We start from the raw sequence: 24,838 nt of genomic DNA, 5'->3' as shown, positions 1-24,838 counted from the left end.
TCAATATTTTTGCCACTCCTTTTCATGTTTAAATTGAAAATGTTATCCCAGAATTGCAGTTAGAGGTACTGGATTTGCAGAATGATGGCTTCTTGAAAGCAGAATTTGAAGGTCTCCTGGAGGCTAATTTTTTTTAAAAGATGTCCAGTACTACATATCCACTGCTTAGACAGTTTGTTTAAAAAATAATGAGTACCGTCATTTCCCATAACTATGGTTCTGGAACATAACTATTGTCCACGATACAACTATTCAAATTTTGTACTCCATAACGTAGTACCTCGTTTATCTATATTATTGCTGTACTGTAGTTTGAATTCAAGTAATTGCAGCTATCTACGAACGGTCTATGTTACTTCTACATGATCTTTGAATGGTTGTATCGTGGACCATAGTTGTGTTCCAGGACCACAGTTAGGGGAAATGACGATATGTATTCATCAACCTACCAGTGTGAACAGCTGTTTTCTAAAATGAAATTTATAAAGTCCAGTCACAGTTCCCACTTAAGCGATGCTCATCTCCTTGCGCAACTGAAAATAGCATGCACAGATATAAATCCCAATTTCAAAAATGATTAATTAAATATCACGTGAATGGACTATTCTAATTACATATGGTAGGTAGGAGTGTAGTGGCGCAACTATCTGTAAATCTGTCATTGCACTGTAGAGTGCAACCCCTCCCACAATATGTAGTTGCCATTTAAATCTTGTCTTGTGGGTTGCGTTCATTTTGCCCACCACTGGTGTAAATGAATAAGCAGCCAGTTGGACTAAGAAAACAGCGGTGCACAAACTTCAAACGGAACGTGAAATTTTATGTCGTTTTTATGTGGCTTCTTTCTGTTTGATATTTTCTATATTGTCTGCAAAACAAAAGTAGCCCACTAACACCAATTTCTTAATATTGCAGTTGTGTTTTAAACTTTAATAACATAATAAAAGTTAAGAAGGAATATTCACATAAATTCCATCGTAGTACAACTATAAGCTTACTGTACTAAGTGAATGAAACACATCATTCATAAAGAACGTGCTATCCCAAAGAAAGAGATTGAGTACCTATGACATAAGTTGGACTAGACACTGATGGTATCTTTAGCCTTATAAAAGTAATCAATAAACTAATCCAAACAATATTATACTACAAAGAAAAGTTACCTAGGTATATGTTTAACTGGAACTAACATTACATAACAAAACTCTTATCGAATTATCCTTTTAACCCTGGACTGCTCACCCTTTTTGGACTCATTACTGCTCACCTGGGATATGTTGTTACCCCACGACTTTTCTCTCCTCCCTACACTACAGGTAATTGAAACTTTTATTGTCTTTGAATAACACAAGCTATTATTAGAGTATATGACAAAACTATAGAAGAAAATGGAGTCATCTAGAGTGACACATCACCCTGGGGAGCATTGCAGGGTTGTGATATTGATGCTCAACTTCCTGTCATCAGACTATTAAATTATTTTCTCGAAATCTGCTGAAGCTATAGAGCTGACGTTTTTACAACATATGGGCACATATCTTTTGTTCATGATGTAACAGTAGTTGCTTTGTTAATTCATTTCCTTACAAACATTTTCCATGCAAATATTTTCAAAATTTTTAATACATTATCTTCATTGTGATAATAAATAAAAATCAATATTGTCATATTGGGTCAATGATCACTGTAAGAATTTTGACCATAGAATTTCTCAATATACTATCTTTTGTAATACGTATTTACAATATATTAGCTTTACGAAAACATTGTTTCAATATCTATAAGGCTACAAAATAAACATACCGGTATCTGAAAATTTTACTTTTCTGTAAAAAGTTGAGAAAATATTTCTTTTGAATAAAAAAGTGAGCTTATGAAAAATGAGCATTAAAATTAAAACTTACATTCTTATAATGCACTTATACTTCTCAGACAAATCTAAGAATTAACATGGATACAGTTTTAATAAGTTCTCTTCCCTTTATCCATTGAATCAGTGATGGCCATCCCTGTATATAGCTCGACCAAGCGGCATATACTACCTCTTTCATCTGTCTCTTTCCTTTTCACTGTAAAGTGCTCAGGTTCTCTTGAGCTCTAAAGTGTGTGCTAGCATCTATGGGCATCAGTTGACATGACTGGTCTAGTATATACAGTCACGAAGCTCAATATGTCGGGAATATGCATCCATAGATAGTTGCTAACCACTAGCATCACTACTATCGTCTCATCACAGACAATGCAAAATAGTACCGGCACAGTCTATTGTTCCTAGTACCCTCAACAACTTACGCTTCATGACTGTATATACTAGACTGTGGTGTAACTGTCACATGGGACTATTGCCTTCTTTGCGATGAGCAACACCTACAGGTTAGTGTTCAATACATTACAGTCAATCTTGAAACATCTCCAGCTTTGGTTCCAGTTCCATGAGTGGAGGCTCAAGATCAATGTAGATAAATATCAGGCCTAACCTCTTTCCATTAAGACTGATGTTCGAAGATACAAAGAGTCTTCAATACCACAATGAAAATGAAGATTTTGACGATGTAATTGTTGAACAAATTACAGAAAAACAAGATGAGGAAAGTGATGATGAGGACATTCCTAACCATAAGCGAGTGACTAATCAAGGTGTCAGGAAATTTATTGTTGAATTAAGACATTACTTCATGCAGGAAGGTAATGAAAGAATGCAGAAGAGTAAATTAGATACATTTCTCCAGATTGTTCATTATAGACCACTGCTTTTTCATGAGTACACTGTGTACATTACAGTGCACTGAGACTGGTTTTACCATAATTTTTTATATTTGTACTCTAATTTGAATAAATCATGTGTAATACTGTAGTGTTTTGTTTTCAACTGTTAGTACTTAGAATCTGTTTTGCTGACTTGCTAGAAAACGGTTATACTATAGAATAAATTATATTTTAGTTCACTGGATTCGCACAATTGGAACAATTGCTTAATTTGACTAAAGTATATGAAGCATGAAGTTCTTAGACTGGAGCTGCTGCTATTTACTGGTTAGGGGTTGTGTTGGTTGGGACTGAGAAAAAGAAAATTTTTGTCCTTGAATGATTCTGGAAAGTTCACTGCTTTATCTTTGTTTAGTAGAGAGTTGCAGCCTGTTGAGTGAGGATGTGTTAAGTGCTGTAGGCAGATTGATGTGTGCATAAAAATGGACGAAAAAAAATGGAACAACACGTTTGCATAAAATTTTACTTTAAAACTGGAAAATCAGCTTCAGAGACCTATGAATTTTAAAAAACAGCTTTGGAGAATAAATGTGCATGCAGGACAAGTGTTTTCAACTAGTACAATGGGTTTAAAGATGGCCATCTGTCGAAAATGACCCACATTCCAGCCGGTCTTCCACTTTAAAAACTGATAATAACATTATTGAAGTTCGTGACTTAGGGTGTTCTCACCACTGACTTGCGATCAGAGAGATGACTGGTGAACTGAAATTGAGTTTCTATATGATTCTGTCAATTTTAACTGAAAAATTAAATATGCATCATGTGTCTTCAATATTCATCCCAAAATAAAATTGTTGCTAGATGAGCAGAAGCAACAATGCTTTGCAGTGTGCCACGAATCAATTAATTGGGCCGAAAATGATTAAGATTTCTTAAATATGGTCATTACAGGTGACGAGTCATGGGTTTATGGGTATGACCAGAAGCTAAAGCACAATCTTCGCACTGGTAAAGTCCTAGTTTCCAGTGACCGAAAAAAATGTGGCAAAGTTGATTGAATATGAAGACAATGTTCCTTTCTTTTTCAATTGTTCCGATATTGTGCACCACAAATATGCCCTTATAAGACAGACAGTCAACAAGAAATACTGCACAAATGTTCTTGAGCAGTTGCGTGAAAAAGTAAGGAAGAAAAGGCCAGCTCTCTGGTGAGGATAATGCACTGGCTCATCATGTATCATAAACACTGAATTTCTGATCAAATTCCAAAATCCTGTGCTTGCCCCCCCCCCCCCATCTCCTATTCTCGTGATATAGCTTTGGCAGACTTCTACCTACTTCCAAAATTGAAATTTCCACTCAAAGGGAAGCAATTTGACATAATTGAAGAGACACAGGCAAATACAAGACTTCCAGGAATACTTCCAAAAGTGGAAAACACCATTGGAGTCGGTATGTTCAGTCATAAGAGGACTGCTTTAAAGGAGATCCATCAAAATAACCTGTAAGTATTGTCATTTGGGTATTACAAGCCCAGTCTTAGAACTTCTCAATCACACCTCGCAGTAGGTCTGATGTGGACCAATTACTATCTACTGTACTATTATAAATTATAGGAACGTTTTATGTTAGCTCAGCAACGTGATATATTAATTTCAAAAGTAAATTTTATTTGAAGTTATGCTTAGATCACAGACAAGTCAGATAATTTTATGTCATAAAGAATGAATACTATATTACTTACCATTTACACATTAGGTTAAGTTGTGGAAACATATTATGTAAGACGTATTTTAATCTTCATCCTGAAATATGTGAAATTCAGAGACTCGAAATTCTTAGAGTTTACAATTTGAAAGTTGTTTATACAACTGAGGATAATGCATTGTATTGTACACTATAACAATCTGAAACTTCAGGTCATACAGATATTTTATTAAGTTACATTCCTTAATTAATATAAAAAAATGGCTCTCTACAATGGGGAATGCTGTTGAATTGAACATATCACATTAATTACTTTAATCCAAGGCCACATTGTATAAACAAGTCTATATCATTTTATGGAGAGGTTTTAAAAATATCATGTTGTACACTCCAACTCAGAACTTGGTGCATTTCAAAGCTTGTATGTAATAAATATAAAAAGTAAAAACTGAGGAAACATAAATAATAATATTTAAAATATAAAATGTGGTTAGGACATTCTTGAAAAGAGTACTGTACTCTTTCTTAATAATCAAATGTGTCAGAAAGAGCTAACATCATCGAAATAGAACATTATACAATATAGTGCCTGATACTGAAATTACTCTTCACTCCTAAAACAAGTCAAGTACAAACTGTTTGAAATTAATCTTGCTCGAAAAAATGACTGAGAAACGGGCCAAGTGTTTCAAAATAATTTCATCCTAAGATTACAAATTACAATGCAGAAACCTTATTTATAATACAACTTTCTTACCATGAAAATAGAAGTTACCCAGACTAGGGTTAAACAGACTAGCATTTTCTAAATAACATTAAAATAAAATGTTCTCAATATTCTCACACAATTTTCTATAATGTTGATATTAATATCAAATTTCTGCTTTCGTTATATTAGTGACAGGAAGAAGAAACTTGTAAAACATTCCTGTTCACTAATTGCTGCATCAATGTAATGTTAAAGGACACAGTGCCGTAATGCTTTGATGTATGAAGTGGAAGCTGAAAAATTCAGAATGAAAATATGTGACATATACAGGGTTTTTCATAAGTAAGGAATAATGCAAATAAAACTAAAATTAACTAAATTAAAAAAAAAAAAAAACATTTTGAAAGGAAAATTTTACAAAAAAAAAAAAAAATCAGCCATTATTGTACAGGTTGTGACATCGACAATTTTTTTTAATGAAAGGTTGGTATCTTATGTAGTTATTTATTTTGTTTCATTTATTTCATACAAAATGTTTTGTTTCTATGGGAACAGTTTAATTGTTGGCTTGTTTAACATATTTTGTGTGAAGAAAACTTTTATCTGTGACATCAGTCTAAAATAAAATGTTTTTAACAGAAACTGAAAGGATTGAAATTCTGATGATGATAGAAGTTGGTGACAGAAGATGTACACAACAAGCGCTATGCATAATTTTTAATGAAACTCATCCAGATCAGCAACCTATTTCACAAGCAACCATATGTAAAATAGAAAAAAAAATTCAATGAACACGGACATGTCAGGGATATAAAAAGACTTGGAAGACTGTCCACAGACGATGATGTGCAACTTGATGTTTTACTTTCAATTCAAGAGAAACCACATGCTTCTCTCAAAGAATTAGAAACTGCATTTGATATCTCGAAAGCAACTGCCTGAAGAATATTGCATTGACATAAATACCACCCTTATAAAGTTCATCCAATGCAGGAGTTGATGGAAGATGACTTTGGTAGAAGGTTACAGTTCTGTGAGACAATGACTGATCTCTGCAATAGAAATCCGGACTTTGTATCAAATGTGTTATTTTCTGATGAAGCTTCATTGAGTCTCTACGGAGGAGTAAACAGACAAAATTGCCGGTATTGGTCAACCAAGAATCCACACTGGATGGTAGAAATGCACACACAACATCCTCAAAAAGTAAATGTGTGGACAGGAATACTACGAACAAGAATTTTAGGTCCTATTTCTTTGACGAGACACTTATAGGTGACCACTATTTGGAATTCTTGCGTGAAGTTCCTTGCTGACTTGTATCAAAATCATGAAGATCCAGACATTCCTAATGATTCAATCTGGTATCAAAAAGATGGCACTTCTCCTCATTACGCTATCCATGTTCGAGAATATCTGGAGGATGTTTTTCCAAATAGATGGATCAGAAGAAGAGGATTTATAGAGTGGCCTGTAAGATCACCAGATCTCTCTCCACTTGATTCCTTTTTATGGGGATTTTTTTAAATGTAGAGCCTGCTAATATGAAAGAGTTAAAAATGAGGATCAGGAAAGAATGCAGAGATATACCACCAGCAGGATTGAAAATGTTCAATAATTTAATTTGTTCCAGTAGTTGTGTAAATTGTGGAGAAAATACGTTAAATAAGCCAACAATGAAACTGTTCCCATAGCAACCAAACATTTTGTATGTAACAAATTAAACTAAATAAATAACTAAATAAGATACAAACTTTCAGAAAAAAAAATGAAAAAATATGTTGCCATTTAAAAATGTACAATAATGGCCGAAAATTGTTTCTTTTTTGTAAAATTTTCCTTTCAAAATATTAAATTTGACGTGTCCGAGCATTTTTAAAAAATGAGATAATTTTAGTTTTATTTGCATTATTCCTTACTTATGAAAAACCCTGTATAATAACTTAATGATATTAAAAAAAATTTAATTATTTCCACCAATTAATTGCACCAAAATAAAGCCATCACTGCTTATTTTAATGAAGTGGTTGATACACAGTATTTCAAAGGAGCAAATAAAACTCTTATTGGGTTATATTTAATTGCATTAACTCAGAAATATGCATAAAATTATAATTTAAATAAAGAACAAAACTTGAATAAATATTTAACACTGCAATGTTCAAAACTACTAATCCAATCTACATCTCTTGTATTTCAATTCTTGAGTACCACAAAAGGTGAGAAAACGTAAGTGTTGCCAACGCGAAATGGAAAAACCGAAGCATTTAAACCAAAATTATATAAAGGAAATATAATTTATAACCTACTCTGTATTTTAAAACAATTCGCCACTTCACTGTTCATTTGTAAATGCACCATTCTGGGTACTAATTATGGCCTCATTGTATAAACCATTCCTATACACATCACTTAAAAACTGGTAAAACATTTGACAGAAGTATTACTTATTGAAAGAGAGAAAAAAACTCCATCCAATCATTACACACTGCACAGCATTCTTGGTCCACAGTTCCTTCAGCGTGGATGTGCATGAAGCTAATTATCACTTCCAAATTAAATTGATATTGATCTTTTTGCAACTTTCTGAATGTTCTAGGTGGAAAGAAACAAATTTTGTGAGAAAACTAAGATGATCTCCATCTATTTACTATATATGCATGTTATTGTGTCAGAAATGGGAGAAGAAAATTACAAGAAAGCACCTGACTAGTATAGTGTTTATATTGTATATAAAGATGTTGTGGACTTACAGAATGAAATGTGAAAAAATTTAAGCGCATTATCACTCTCTTGACAGACAATACACCTCAGGGAACAAGGTGAGTAACCACTGTTACAAACAATGTAAGTATTAATAAAACATTTTTTAGAAAATAAAAAAGGCATATTTTTATAGAGATTCTTCAATATTATAGTACAATTTCACTTCTATTGTGACAGATTTTATCTACCCTATTTTCTAACTTATTAGTCTGGCTCCATTTAATTATGCAGTAGTAAATCCTTGAGTAGTGTACAATAACATTTCATAAATATAAAACATTTGAAATGAGCATTCTGAAATCAACTCATTTGATTTCGATATGATTTAAAGTTAAAGTACTACCAGTACATCTCAAGTCCAGTAAATTGCATAGAGATCAATAACTGTGCTAATCAAAGTACTACATTTTACTTTTGTGCACTTCACTCTCAAATTTCCAATTCTGACGACTTTCATGTTAAATACTTGCTACATAATAGTTGAAATACTAAATATTGTTGCATATATACAACTTCTTAGTGACAATATTTTATCTGTATTTTGTCTTTCAGATTAGTATAAACTGCAGGAGAGTGAAATATACAACAGTAAAAATAGTGTGTATTTCACCTAATTTTTCCGTTAGTAACTCTTATAGTCTATCTGTTTATCTTGGGAGACTACACATCTCACAGCTAACAAGATCCGGGGAATTGAGGTATGTGCAGTGTGGACAGGTCCAAAGTGGCCCAGGGCCTGGTTGGCTGGTGACTGGATGGTCAGTCCCCCTAACCAGTCCACTCTCACTGCTCTCTGTTCCGAGACCCACACCCCCTGCCACAGCACCTATGTCAGCAAATGCCACACTCTGTGGACGTGATTGTGGTGGTGACGATAAGCTCGCTGCAATCAGCTGCTCAACTGTGGCCCAATGTTCTGAACGTGACCATTCTTGAGCTTGTTCTGAGTTTTGGGTCCTTATAGCTTCTAAGATTGGGTCCATATAATCCTGTTAAAAAAAAATAAGAACTGGAAATAACTCTTGGAAATTCAAAACCAAACTATAGCACGAAAAAAATAGTGACCAAGATTACGACGCCAGTAGGTGACAAGATCAATATACAGAGTGGTCCATATTGTGGGCCACATTTCAAATGCATATTTCTAGGCATGGAAGAAGCACATTTATTAAACACTATGTGTAACTAATATAACTAAAATACAGGAGTTCAGCACTATGTTCATTGTCTGAATACCACATCCCACAGACGGGCCCATTCTTGGACTCTCTTAGTCATACTTTCCATAGTGTGGTTCAGCAAATTGGCCAGAATGGCCTCTATCTCCCTCCGGATATATTCTTTGATTTCAGCAATTGTATTGGGTCTCGTGGTGTGCACTTTTTCCTTTAGGTAACCCCAGAGGAAGTAGTCCAGTGGGGTTAGATCCGGGGATCTGGATGGCCAATGGATATCGCCAAATGAGGCATTCAGGGAATTGTCAACAACATGAAACTCACCTTTTTCACTCCCGAAATGAGATGCCTCGATCTTAGAGACATGTGGATGCGACAGGGTAGTGCCACTAGTCATACAGGATTAATGCGAATGGGAACCCTTCGATGACAATGAAGAAAAATGGCTGAAATTTTGTTATTTTCGTCTTTTACGGCTTTGTATTCGGTTATGTGTAAATTAACCACAGCATACGTTTCAGAGTCATAAGTAAGTTGGAACAATGAACATTTTTATATTTAAGTTCAAAGTGAAAAGGGACCAGTTACCACTGCATAATGTTTTCCTATTTACTATAAAGACAATCTATATAATAAATGAACTATTTTATTATCAACAGGCTGAATGATTTATATCACTGCATCTTCTTATCCCTTCTGTGTAGTTTTCTGTTAATCTTTAGACAAGAGATAAGACAGAGTTTCGCAAAATACAACAGGGGATAGAAAATGGGAGATAGTAATGATCAATATTCATTGATTTATCTTTTGAACAAGCGCACGCATGCACACAGACTTGAATGAAATTTAAAACAAGGTGCCTTTCTTTATAGAATTAGGTTGAGGTTTTTTTAAATCCTTTAGCGAGTAGAGAGAGAAAAAGAGGGGGAGAGTTGAAGTTGAAAGTTTTCAAAATGAACTAATGTCTTTCGAATTAGCCGAAGGTTACTTTCTACAACTTGGGTTTAAAAATAAAAGGGTGCCCCCAAAAGAGAATGTAAAACCTATCAATTAAAAGAGCAGCAGGTAGAAATACAAATTTAATGCAACATATTTCCATATCATATATATAAAGGAATGATATTAATAAACAAATTAATTCTTCGGTGCGCAGTGAAAAGGGCATAAGTCATAGGTCTAAATTTCAAGTTTTGAGTAGAGCAAAATCAAAGTTTGAAATGACCAATATCATTATGATGGGTTGGAAATCTGACACTCTACATCATTATGGAAGAGGATAGACATATGCTCTTTATACCCTCTGAAGAAATAGGCCTATATTTTTTTGTATTCTCATGGAAGTCATAACTCAAAACCACCAATTTATGACTTACGCCCTTTTTACCGTGCACCAGAGGATTATTACAAGATTTTATTAAAAAAAACTAAATATATTCTAGGGATTGAAATTCAGCATTATGGGAAATGCCTGTTATTATTCGGTTGAGAAGCTTTTGTCATCTAGTCTGCTGTCAAAAAATCTGAAAGTTAGAATTTATAAAATAGTTATATTACCAGTTGTTTATGGTTGTGAAACTTGGACTCTCACTTTGAGAGATGAACATAGGCACTAAGTGTGTTTGAGAATAGGTACTTAGGAAAATATTTGGGGCTAAGAGGGATGAAGTTACAGGAGAATGGAGAAAGTTACAAAACACAGAACTGCACGCATTCTATTTTTCACCTGACATAATTAGGAACATTAAATGCAGATGTTTGAAATGGGCAGGGCATGCAGCACGTATGGGCGAATCCAGAAATGAATATCGTGTGTTAGTTGGGAGACTGGAGGGAAAAAGACCTTTGGGGAGGCCGAGACGTAGATGGGAAGATGATATTAAAATAGATTTGAGGGAGGTGGGATATGATGATAGAGACTGGATTAATCTTGCACAGGATAGGGACCGATGGCAGGCTTATGTGAGGGTGGCAATGAACCTCCGGGTTCCTTAAAAGCCATTTGTAAGTAAGTAAATAAGTATGCTACAAATCCCCTTTAATTTGGACCAACGGAGAGATGAAAGAACAAAGTTTCGTGTCGAGTGCTTTCTCTTGTAATTGGTCGCCATTTTTTTCAGATCATTTATGTCATCTTCCTTATGTAGTAGGAAAGTTCGGGAAGATTTTAGAGATCTGGGCACATAACTGAATTTAGGCACAATATTGGTCGTAATATTGGGGAATTTGGTAGCTTTTAGATATCTCAAAACACAAACAGTGATTCTGTCCGGAGCAGTAGAAGTGTCTACCTTGATGTTGAACAGGATCCTGTGAATATATTTTCCTTGATCTACTGGTGCTTCATTATCTGTGGGAGGATCTGAGAGACATGAATTACTTTCATTAAGAAAGTGATTTGTAATTTTTTAAATTGGAATTTTACATCTTTTGTGTTTAGTTAAATTTGTAAAATATTGTGGAATACTCTTCATCACTGATCATAAAAATTGTATTGGGTTAATTCATAGTCATAAAGTTGTTTGTTCTTTTTTTCTTTGTATTTTCTATTTTCTCTGAAAATTTGATGTAGTTTTGTAAATGTGATTATTCTTAATTTTATTAGATTTGAGAAGTTTGTAATATTTTACTGTTGCATGTTGAGGTTCTGGCAATTGCTCTATTTTGTTCACAATAAATTGAACAGCTCCTTTTACTGTTATTTCAAGATCATTTCGTTGCCTTCTGATAGCATATATAACAATCTACAGTGAGTAGCATATACAGTACAACTTACTGGTATTATGGACGGTCATAGCGCACATGTTTACTGGAGAGATTCAACTGCTCTCTTGAGGGGAAAGAAAACGAATCATCAGTGAATGGCAGTGATTTAGGCCTACAGTCCCTTACAGATAATGTGCTAGTAAGAGATAATAAGAAAACGTTATGTTGATCTTTCCTCTTATCAAAGCATATCTTTTCTCAATCGTACTATCAGGGACTGGAATGCTTTACCTGCAGACTTACTAAAGGCTTTACCAACAACCAAAAATGTATTTAAAAATAGGCTTAAGGACTTTACTAATAGACGATAATTATACACAGTATTTAAAGGATGTAATTGATATTTTGTTATTGAAGTGTTCTATCAGTGAAGAATTATGTTGTGTCAGTGAAGTGTGTTGAGTAAGTGAAATGTGTTCCTGTCAGTGAAGCTTCATAGTTTATAGTGGCAGTGCAAAGTATTTGAACAGTGAAATGTGTCTTAGTTCCAGTGCAGTGAGTGAGTTGACAGCGAAATGAGTGTAGTGTTGAAAGGTACTTGTGCACATATGAACATATCATACTCGTGGGTTTTAGTTCGAACATAGGTTTAAGGTACAAATTAGATTTACTTTAAATGTTATTTTAACTGATCGTGCTTCATTTAATTTAGGATGTTCCCTGTTATTATTATTATTATTATTATTATTATTATTATTAATTATTAGTATTATTATTAATTGTGTTTATTATTGTCTTTATTTGAGTGTAATTAGTTACCACTGCCACCGGGTATATACCCATTGCAGTGTGAATAAATACATACATACATATGTTGAGAAATATGTTCATCTTTCTGGATGCAAGAATCACATCAAAGAAACTTACAGACATTCGGGCCTAAGTCCTAGAAAATCTCCACGCTGATTAGCACAAGAATGCAACATGTCACAGATCAGCATTAAGAAGAATGAAAATACTACACTTTTATCCTTATAGAGTGACAGTAATTCGGTTATAGTAAGGGGATCAAGCCACTGGCGTGAACTTTTGTGAGTAGATGTTGCAATCTGTTCATGACGGTACTGTTGATCCATCTGAATTAATAATGACAGACGAAGGAAGCTTGGTTCCATTTAAGCGAATATGTCTGTTCTCATGCTCTCAGAATACAAAGCACTGGGACACTGAAAATCCTCGTTCAGTGCATGAAGTTCCTCTTTGCAATCAGAAAATGAGTGTGTAGTGTGACATTACTGCATGCAGGGTAATTGCCCCCATTTTCTTTTACGACACAGTTAACTTGCAATGTTATGTGCGAGATATATTATAGCTTTTTTTTTTTTTTTTGCAATATTAACTGAAATTAAAAAACAGTATGCTTACTTCCAGGGAGATAGCTTTACTGAACATACAGCCACTATATCATTAGAAAAAAGTGTTTGATGATACATAATTGGTCACGGGCATTTGGCAGCTTGTTCCTTGGATTTAAATGTTTGCGATTTTTTTTATCCAGGGGCGAATTTAAAACAAGAAGTGTATGTGAACAATCAGAATGAAATAAGGTGAGTGCTGAGTAAAATTACAAATAGAGAGTATGGGACAATAGGCCTAAATCATTGCCGATTCGTTTTCCTCCCATGCAAGAGAGTAGTCGGATCTTCCCAGTAAATATGTGCATTATGACTGGTTATAATGCTGGCAAGTTGTCCTATATTCTTTCATAGGGTTGTCATTATTTGTATGAATAACTAGAGTTGGAGATACATCTTCATTTTCATTATTAAAATTCTCTATTACAATATTACTATCAGTATCTTGAGGTATGCTAGATATATTATCCGGCCTGTTAAAATGGTCTGCTATTTTGACTTTTCTAAATGTTCTAAATGCAGAATGAACCTTTTCCAAGTGAATATTTACACTTGTAGTTGATTAGCATATATATATATATATATATATATATATATATATATATCTGAATGTCCCATTTGTAATATATATATTTTACAAATGGGACATTCAGGGCCACTATGAGAAGAATTAATATTATTATAAATGCCTGATAGAGTTAACCGTGAATAATATAAATTGATTTATATTTATATTCCTTACAAAAAACAAATTGAAGTCTCATGGCGAGTGAAGATAAGTAACAATGACATTCATCTTTCCCAGTACTCGAATCAGACATGGCACAAAACTGTAAATTTTCGTATCAAAATGTGCAAAGCTGCTAAAACAACTGGTAATTGGGTACAAATGTTTATATTGGCCTATATTTGCAGGCTAAGTCTGCAGGCCTTCTTAAGCCCCAGGTGATCTGCACTGCAGACCCTAATGTTATGCCACTGCTGGAGAGAAGGCAGAAAGGAATCAGAAATCTCATTTCATCTGGTCTCAACTAAATGTGACATCTGGGGGTTTTTTGGGTCACAGAATTTTGTCCGGATTTATTCCCTAAATTATTGGAGAGGAACAGAAATGGGTAAGAAATTAAATTTGATATTTGGGGGATTGGTATGAATTGGAAAAACAGGACACTATTCAGCAATCTTTATATGAAACAATGAGTCAAAGTCAGGATAGAGGAAAAAATGTCAGAGAGAAGTCGAATAAGGAGAGGAGTACGACAAGGATGCCTTTTATCACCTACCCTGTTCAATATCTACTCAGTGGATTCAGTGAAGAATTATTTTCAGGACATTGGAGGTATGATAGTAGAAGGAAAACGAATAAAGTGCATAAGATTTAATGATGATATGACATTGTTACCAGAAAAAGAGTCGAGATATACTACTGGAGCTAAATAACAGCTGTGAGCAGTATGGGATGAAAATAAATTCAAACAAGATGAAGACCATGGCTACTGGAACAAAAATAAAGAAGGTAAATGTTCAAATCTGAAATGAGACAGCAGAACAAGTGGATAGCTTCAAATACTTGGGGTACACTATGAATAGTAACATGAGCTGCCACCAGGAAGTCAAAAGGAGCTTTTAATAGGAAAAGGAGCATCTTCTGCGAACTTTTGAAAAAATAAGGAAGACTAATGAAGTGCTTTGTATGGAGTATGGCATTGTATGGGGCAAAAACATGAACGTTACAATGACGTGAACACAAGGAGTATGTATAATTACAGTTATCCAAAATGCAGAAATGAACAGTAGTAGTCATATTCATGAGTGATTCGAACAGATCAGTGGAAATATGTCATTAAGTATATGAGCGTATTTAAAATAAACAGAGACAAATTGAGAAGAAAAATCTGGATGGTTGTGTGATATACGAGGCGCATCCAGAAAGTAAGTTTCCCTATTTTTAAAAAAAAAAAGAACACACACTTTCAGAAAAACATTTATTGGCAACAGGTACAGCAATGTTTCAGCTATTTTTCAACATAGCCACCATCAGAATTGAGACACTTGTCGTATCATGGGATCAGCTTTTGTATCCCTCTGTCGTAGAATTCTGCCGCCTGTGAATGGAACCAGCGTATGACAGATGTCTTCAGCTCTTCGTCGTTGCCAAAATGCTCACCAGAGGACAGGAATTTCTTGAGGTGTAAGAGAACGTGAAAATCGCTGGGAGCAAGATCAGGACTGTAGGGTGGATGATCAAACAACTCCCAGCCAAATTCCGTCAAAATAGCTGCTGTGCGCCGAGCCGTATGTGGACGAGCATTGTCATGGAGGAGCACAACACCTGCAGTAAGCATTCCACGCCTCTTGTTTTGAATGGCACGTCCCAATTTTCGCAGTGTTTCACAGTAACGGTCAGTGTTCACTGTTTCATCTCTTGGAAGGAAGTCAATGAGCAGAATGCCCTTCCCGTTCCAGAACACCGTGCACATCACTTTCCGTACCGACAGCGTCTGTTTGAATTTCGTCCTGACCGGAGATCCACTATGCCGCCAATGCATTGACTGCTGCTTGGTTTCCGGGGTGAAGTGCGAAATCCAAGTCTCATCGCCTGTGATGATCCTGTCGAGGAACTCGTCGCCATCATCGTGATACCGTTGCAGAAATGTCAGTGCTGCTCCTAAACGTTGCATTTTGTGTTTGGATGTCAGGTTTTTCGGCACCCACCTGGCACACACTTTTTTGAACAGCAGGTGCTTAGTGACATCTCATGCAACAAGGAGCGCGATATCTGCGGAAAATGGCTGGTCAGCTCTGTAATCGTGAAGTGACGGTTCTCCATGATGCACTGCCGCATCAGCTCAACACGATCATCATTGATGAGGGACGGTCGCCCACTGCGCTCTTCATCATGGACACTTTGACGACCTTCGGAAAACTGCCTACACCAGCGACGCACCATCTGCTTACTCATGATGTTCAGCCCATAGACCTGACAGAGCTGCCGATGAATTTCAATTGGCGCAATGCTTTGTGCATTAAAGAACTTTATCACCGACCGAACCTCGCAGGCGGCGGGAGAAGGAATGAGAGCTTCCATTTCGGACCACTACTGCCACGCTACTGGCACCAGGTGGGACCTGTCCGGCTGGCATATGATTGATCTGTTACGCATGTGCAATTGACACGGCTAATTACATTTACTTTCAAGGGAAAAAATCGGGAAACTTACTTTCTGGATGCGCCTTGTATGATCAGACAAAGCATTAAACTAAATTTTCATTTATTTTGAAAATTAAGAGGTATATAAAACATATCAATGAAACAGAAAATAACATAGTCAATATAAGTGAGGTATGTAACCAGAGTTATGAATGTTTAATTAAATAATAAATTTAAAAATCCCTATACTGGAAAATAGATTTTTCTTTAATAAGAATATGGACATAATTTTACAGGTATTATTTTTCTTAAAGTCACTACTTCTTTCAATGCACATGTTAAATCAATATCAGAGTTAAAAAATAGCATAATTCAATTCCCGACAACTGGTCCCTTTTCATATGCACACACATATATGTATGTATGTGCGTGAGTATATGCATGTGTAAGTATGTATGAATGTACATTAAGTATGTATGTGAACTTTGAAAACCAACCTTCATGGGCAGCATATCCATTGTTGAAATATAGAGAAGGAAGTGGAAATCTGACACAGCCTGAAGAAAACGGTCTGGGGTAAACTGCTGCATGTAAGAGCTCAAAGCACTAAAATCTTGAATATGACCATCAACCATCCTAAAATGATAAGAAAACACACTGTATATATAATGCAGAAACATTTTTTTAACTGGCATGAATGTTTTCCTTAATGCCAAGTCACTTGTATTAAAAGTACAGAAATTTGTTGTCCTACTTTACAACAGAATTCACCTTCTTGTACATTAAGTTCTTAAGAGCACTATACTGTAAGTGCCATGAAGAATTTTTTTTTATTCCTATGTAAACGTGCCAACAAGGCCACCTTCAATCAGCAAAGTTCTTTTGTTGAAACGGATTTAATTTCTCATAATGTCAGTGTATATGTTAGTTCATTTCAGCAGTAACTTTGAACAGTGCTCAGAGGTCATACAACTTTTACAACAGATTCACTTCTACTCAACAGCCAACTATAAACATCTGTCTTACCACGAATAGTATTCCAATACCATTAAACTTACAGAAACAACATTAATTTATTTGTACACTAAGAAATCAATGTAGGAAATGAAAACTAATTTGGACGCAACCACCGAAGATACCTGGAGTTGGTACCACATCTACGAGGTTAAGAAAGATGATTAAAAAAGATATGGAAAGATCATTCACATGGGGTTCAAATTCATCCTACATAAAGACACTCTTCAATTAGGCCTACTAATATCAATATAGGAAAGGGATCTTGATTTTTATGAAAATATAAGAAATAGATAATCTGTACATTTAAATGCCATTGACCTGGGCCAGGATCGAACTCACAACCTCAGGCACAGAAGGCCAGCATTATACTGATTGCGCCACCCAGGCCAACGTGTAGTGTATATTCTGTACATTCGAATGTACAACGATGTGTCCCAAACAAATGGTACCAGTAAATTTCGTCCCTTCTTTTTTGTGTCCCAATTTTTAGTCCCAAATGCCTGTACGTCCCAAGTTGAAGTTAAGGTCATTTGTATATTTTATGAAATTCTGATAAAAAAACAAATAAATTACAAATTATTAAAATGTGTACTAGCTTTATTAAACTTATTATTCCGGGTGCAGATCTGAAAGTCCCATCACATATCCAGTACGAACAATGACTTAATCTTCGCATCTAGTGCCTTGTTGAAAACACAGCTAATTTGCTTCTATTGTCAAACCGTAGAAGTCATTCGAGATCATTTGTGTCAGATTTAATCCTATCGGGAATAACTTGTAAATCCTGTAGCGTTTTTGGGTTGGGCGGTAAATGTGCTTGCCGTACTTTTTGTACAGTGCAACACATGGTTTCTACCTTGGGAAGTTTCAAGTACGTTTTACTTGATATGGAAGATATGTGTCGATTTATTAATGATGTCGTACTTTCACTTGATGATAAAGCTCCTTCCTTACTTGAAAGAACTTCTGTGGCTTTACATTTACCCCAATCTGGAGCATGTGTGTGCTCTTTTTCATACAGTACTTCTAAGGTACCTATGGCCAAATGTAATCGACCTGAACATTGTTCTCTCTTCTCACATATCCATTCGGTTCTAACATCTCCTTTCCTGTGTTTTGTGTATAAGGACTCTTTGTAAATGAGTATGGGTTTCCCCCTTTTAGACGTAGTCAGCCTTGGCCTGTCTATTTACAGATAATTTTGTAATTTACACTTTCAATTCAGAAATCTATTGATTTGTAATGCTATAGCAAAAAAAGTACTGTATTTTTAACTGAGAAGTTGTATGAGTTCTGAGAATACTCTAACCTTAAGTAACATATAGGCATGTTGTTATAGTCTTCCCTAACAAATGGAATGAACAGAAATGTGGGACAAAAGTGTCTCTTTTTGGTCCCAATCGCATGGTACAAACATTAATTTGGCAAAAACTGTTTGTGACAAAATAATTCCTGAGATATTAGTGACCTGGGACGAAAAGTTGTACTACGTGTACATTCCATTACTAGCATGTTAATAGAAACAATCAGTTGTTTTAAATTTAACAACATATTTTACCAGATGGCATACTGTAATGTGCAACAGTGTACAAAATGGTTCAGTCTTGGTTTGACAGTTTTACGAGGGCTGAACCTGGGATGAATACGGATTACTTTGGCTCATTGTGTGTCCTATATATGCAATGATTGTTCGAGTCCAACAGGTAGCTTGGGTGACATTCGTGAATCCGATGCTGACAGGTGTCAGCATGCCTCAGCCCTGACAGAGTCAGATCCCATGCCCAGAGTCCCAACCTCTTTCTGTGTCAGCATTGGAAGCCTGTACTGCCCCTACGACTTCATCTTAGTTCTACAGTATAACCTCTATTATCCATGGTAATGAAGGGAGTGGACTGAATGGTTAATAAAAAAATCTGATAATCCATGCCATAAATATTTTCATAAATTAAGCACATTATACTTAGAGTTTTGTCATTTCCTCTGTGGAGCTGTGTTTAACATGCTAGATAATGGATCAGAAGGTCACTACTGTAACTTAAGTCTGGTTGTCACCAAGGACTAAGGAAATTCTTTGTGATGGCATTCTATGTAAAAATAGAAATAGTAGAAGTCTCATGTTGTAGACTTACATACTTTATATATTTTATCTTTGTTTTTTATTAAATCGCCAATCTCGAATATTGATGGGAGATGAGTCATAGTTTCTCTTTTCCCAAACTGCTCAATTATTTACTCTTTTTTTTTTTTCGATACTTGGCAAAACACATTTTTCTTTTGGCACCAGTGGAAAACATTATTCTTTTGATACCTGTTGAAGACATTTTTCTTTTGACACCTGTGAAAGACATTTTTCTTTTGATGCACGTGAAAGACATTAACTTTGCATAGACGTTTTACAGTACAGCCAGCCACTGGAACAGTAGGACAAGAACATGATTGGTGCACGGGTTTGCAATAAATTGTGTGGAAGTTCGTGGGAACATTTCTTTGATTACAGGTACTGACCTATTTTACAAGTAACTTTTCCTTTGCTGCAGCAGCAACACCAGTACTGTGTAAGGGTGAAAACATGTAATAACACTATCTTTAAAAAAATACTAATATTAGGTACAGTACTACATATTCTTTCTTACAGTAAAAAGAAAAAAAAAAAAATACAAGGCTAATGAAATACCAGATAATCCACCTATAGATCAGTTAATGGGGTGATAGATAATTGGGGTTCTACTGTATTTTTAACTCTTGTAGATGACAAATGCAACGAGGAGAAAGTTAAAACTGTTGGCAGAATGATAGAAGTAAATGGGAGTAGCCCAAGAAAAACCCTCTGCAGCATATGCTTTTTCCACCACAAATTCCACCATGACCCGGCCAGGAATTGAATCCAGGTCGAATGGATGGAAGACCAGCACTGTGCCTGAGTCACAGACACAGCAAGGGTTCAGTCTTAGTTGGCATGAAGAATTGGTTGAGAAAATATTGGAAATGTGTCATGGAAGCAATTTCTGAAAACGATTCAACCAATGGCACAACATTAATAGAATTGTGACAACATCACGGACGAATACACATAGTTGTAGCATGAATGGTGCTATAGTAGCATGCCACCAAATTCTAAGTGACTCTGTTGGAAAGTCATTGTACTGCGTGCACTATTCTTCTGGTGAAGTCGAAATGGCCCTGTCCAAGACTACAGACTTGAGTATCTCAGCAATTAAATATTTCGATTCTAAGTAGGAAGAACTATTTCTGTATCAACAGTTTGGCATTCCCAAAACATGTTTGTTACGATAACAATTGCTACAAGTCTTATGGTTTAATATAAAAAACACTATACCAATAAACATAGTACAGACAATACCAATATAGTAGACAATGAAAGGAAAAGAAAATAAATGCAGCACCACGTGATGACACAGGAGACATTAAAAGGAAATTGAAGTCTGATTCTGTACAGATATGGCTAGAATTATTTTTGAAGTGCCCAGCCATTATTGCACAACATCGAGTACCAGTCTATGTTGAATCAAGTTTTAAATTAATTAATCATATCCACGAAGTATATGAAGAATGGTGTAGAGAAGCTGGAAATAATTATGTGGAAAGGAAAAAATTCTGTGAAATATTGGAAAATAAACAAATTTCAATTTTTAAACCGAGGAAAGACCAGTGTGACAGATGTTTCCTACAAAGAAGATAACCTATCAGAAGATTAACAATGATCTTCACATAAGCAAGAAGGAAGCAGCCTTAGAAAAAGCTATTTCTTCTGCCTTGAAAAGTACAAATTGTTACAATGGACACATAGAGAACCTTTGTCTACCCAAAATTATTAGGTAGTTTGTAAACCATGTTACATCCAAAAACTGCAGGTACACAATTTCACAATTTACGTTTCAAATAATAAGACTCTATATTTTTATGTGGCATGAAGGTCAAGGTGGGGATTCTTCCAATGAGTATACATCATGTATAGACCTCGAATTTTAGGTTAAATGACTATTTTTTTTTCTGTAGGGATAAATTATACCTAGTTAAATAGTTTGAAAGTGACAATGAAAGAGATAGTTTTGAATGTTATGGAGTGGGTATGGTTCAAATATCCTGTAGGAACGAAGAAATTCCTGGAAGGTGTCTGGTTTTGTTGAGCACTTGAGCAGACAGTAGGAATGTGATGAATTGGGAGGATGTAGTTCTCCCTAAAGAAATCAGCATGGCAAATATTGCTAGATTTAAATATGCATCCATTGTTTCGGTATTACTGGGAAGAATTTTTTTCGCTTATAAAATGGTTCTAAGAAAAGGCAAAGTTTCACAATAGAAAATTAGAGAAGAATGTTATGTATTGCAATGCCAATTATTAACAATGTGTTAATTATTGTAAATTCATTTGGTAAATTAATTGATTTGATTGTAATATGAGCACTTATGTATCAGCAGCCTTAGAGCAATGAGGCAGATGAATTCATTAAAAATTACGTACTGGTATTCAAAATTTAAGACTTAACAAAAATGAAGTTTCTCATCACAATATTTTTTTTATTATTATTTTTGTCACTATATACCGTAATGCTTAATACTCACTAATTAATTGCATGTTTATATTTACTGTAGTTTGTGTGGATAGAAATTACATTTTAGCTACATACAATAGTATTTTAGCTGCTTGAAATTGAATGGTTTGACGGAAAAAGGGCCTCGGTAAGAAAATGGCATTTTGAGAAAAAGACCTTTAAACATTTTAAAGTACTGGTCCCTTTTCTTTTTATTGTACAAAATAACACTCAATGGTTTTCGTAAAAGAATTTGCAACGTTTATATAATATTTCAGAAGAAAAGCTGTGTTCAGGTAATTGATTTACAAGTTATTGGTCCTTATTCTTAAAAACAGGAAAATAAAACATAATCTCAATTTGTTATTATTATGCATAGAAAATTATGTGCTTTTGTATAATTTAATGAAAATATAATGGAATACAAAGGAACTCAATATTTCAAAACATTTCTGATTAAACATGTCCAAGTTCTTGTCATGCTTCTAGTTCCTCAGTAGTGTTCTTAAACTGTTCTTCAAACCAAGCTACTTAATCTTCTTTCAAAAACTCATAAAGACTTCTGACATCTCGTATCTTATCAACTTTGAATTTCTTCTTGGGTGCAACAGGAACAGTACCTTTAAACTTGGATTTTCTTTGAAAAAATGGATTCAAGGTTGATTCCCAACTTTTCAGCATCCCTTTCCCATTAACAACCTCAACACTTTTACTTATGATGTAATCATAATCAGGTCCAGGTTGCAACTCTCCATTTTTTCTTCAGTTTCTTGGAATAAGTGCCAAAATTCCTGTCGCGTTGACAGTATGAGTGGCCTCGAACAGAAAAAATCTGAGACACATTTTAAGTGATACAGGACGATAGGAATAGAATATACACATAATCAAATTTTTGTTTTGACCCCAAGCATTGTCCAAAAATAAAACAATGTCTTTGTAATCAACATGAGAACTGTTGAGTTTCTTTTCAATAAAATGGTGCAGAAAAGCTGCGACACTTTCTGAAATTTTTTTTTGGACTCTGTCTCAACATAGCAATACATCACACTACCTTTATCATTATGACAATACACTTGAAGACACTATACCATAATAGTCTTTTATAGAACTGACTATTAACATTCACTTTAGGTAGAGGTACATTTTGACCATAATTAAATTCAATGACCAAACATTTAGGGTTTTCATTCCTTGTGTCCAAAACTTTATCCTTTACTTTTTGGTATTCAGTAACTTTGTGGTAGTGAATATCTAAATCAGTCTTTGTTCGAATATCAGTTGGATTTGCTCTCAGCCACAGTTGAGACTTTTCACAAAAATCACATATGTCAGTTCGTGGTCTTCGAAAAGATTATGGAGACATCTAAAAAAAACTTATAGCAGCTGAAGTATTTCATTTCTGGCTTTTCTTTTCTTTGTAATATTCACGGAAAGATCCATGGCTTGTTACATCCAAAAAAAAAAAGAGTCAACAAAGTAGAGCCAGCTAGTGTCCTTACCTCGATAATGCATTTCAACAGATGGAGTAGATGCCCAGCGTTCACGAACAAGCAACCAGTCATCACCAGATATTTTGTTCGGTCTATTTCGGTATTTTCCTCTACTGTCTACAAATCTGCTGTTATCCTGAAGTTTTTGTTGAATAATACATAAGCTCTTAACAGAAATCTGAAATAAGTCAATGAGAAACTTGTGGCATACCAATAACCTTGAACTGTCCACAGTACAGTACCTAATATTCCCATAGCGTTTCAAATGGTCTTTTAACTGGAGCTACATTTCGTGATTTAATATCCTTTTTTTTTACCATACAAGCTGATAACAGTAGAACTTTCATTGATTTATTTTCCTGACTATAAAAATTTGCGTGCAGTTCTTTCTGATTTGCTGGTGAAATGTTAGTACAGCACTTCTTTGGGCAGCATCCACTCATTTTCTTAAACACTTTCTTTGGAACAATGTGTCCATCTTCTCTTTTATACAACAATCCAGAATTTCTTCTTACCTCGCAATCAAGAACAGTGGAAATATAACATCAGAAGTTAGATTTCCACTGTTCTTGATTGCGAGATTTTTTCCGCCCAGGATTCCGTGTTTGTTTAGATACTGGTTCACTACATGAATCATTATCAGAAAGTTTACTCGCTTCCATTTGTATGACAATTGCTTCGAAAATTTAGTAGAACACCTTAAACATAATTAGCAACACGTTTTGACATAGCCACAATGCGTTTGGAGGTTAATTAGACAACTGATGTCTCCACATTTGCCAACATTTCTTCGCACAGCTCCAACACTGCCGACATTAACGTTACATTCATGAAATTTTTAAGGCACGTATTTCAAACCCTAAGGACTATGAAAAAACATTTTACACAAAAAAGGCTTGAGTGATCTGAGGCATCTTTTCCATCCAACCATTCAATTGTATTTTTAGATACCTAAATCCATGTTTTTAGTGTTTATCTTGATAAATTTAAGATCTATTTTAGTGCCTAAAAGTTAGTTTTTAAGTGTCTAAAAATTCGAGGTCTAATATAATCATCCATCTTATTATACATTTTTTAAGAATTTTGAACTTGTCTAAAAACTTTTCTTCAATCAGGCCTGGCAGAAGAGCTGGAGATCCAACAGCCGACGATGATAATAATAATAATAATAATAATATTTTAACAGGAATTTTCCATACATAACGGTTTTCCTTCACGAAAACTTAATTTTTGTTCTCCATAAATCTCTACCGTAAATAATAATTATCTGGCTAATCATCTCTACTGCCTGGGTGTACTATCCAGCACCCATTGCATGCTCTGTGGATGTTCAGACAACATGGACTCAAGTCACATTAAGACTTGTCCAGAGCTTTCATCTGTCACCTTTGTGGATAGATACTGGGAGGCCAGAGAAAGAAAGCAACAGTGCTGACATCCCTCC

General features: G+C 34.9%; 1 protein-coding gene across 1 annotated transcript in view; it reads right to left on the bottom strand.

Annotated features, from left to right (window-relative positions):
• Positions 1 to 4,330: 4,330 nt before the first annotated feature.
• Positions 4,331 to 24,838, bottom strand: part of Npl4 (nuclear protein localization 4) — a 129,216-nt gene continuing 108,708 nt past the window's right edge. Inside the window, exons 11-12 of the mRNA XM_069827327.1 lie at positions 16,832 to 16,970; positions 4,331 to 8,880 (exon numbers count right to left, since the gene is read on the bottom strand). Of these exons, the coding sequence (XP_069683428.1) occupies positions 8,539 to 8,880; positions 16,832 to 16,970 (481 nt within the window). The 3' untranslated portion in view covers positions 4,331 to 8,538. The remainder of the gene's footprint in view (positions 8,881 to 16,831; positions 16,971 to 24,838) is intronic.

This window comes from Periplaneta americana, chromosome 1, assembly GCF_040183065.1.
Source record: "Periplaneta americana isolate PAMFEO1 chromosome 1, P.americana_PAMFEO1_priV1, whole genome shotgun sequence".
In the NCBI taxonomy this organism is placed as follows: Eukaryota; Metazoa; Arthropoda; class Insecta; order Blattodea; family Blattidae; genus Periplaneta; species Periplaneta americana.
Note: the sequence above shows the minus strand (reverse complement) of the source record. Positions and strands in the feature narration are given on the sequence as shown.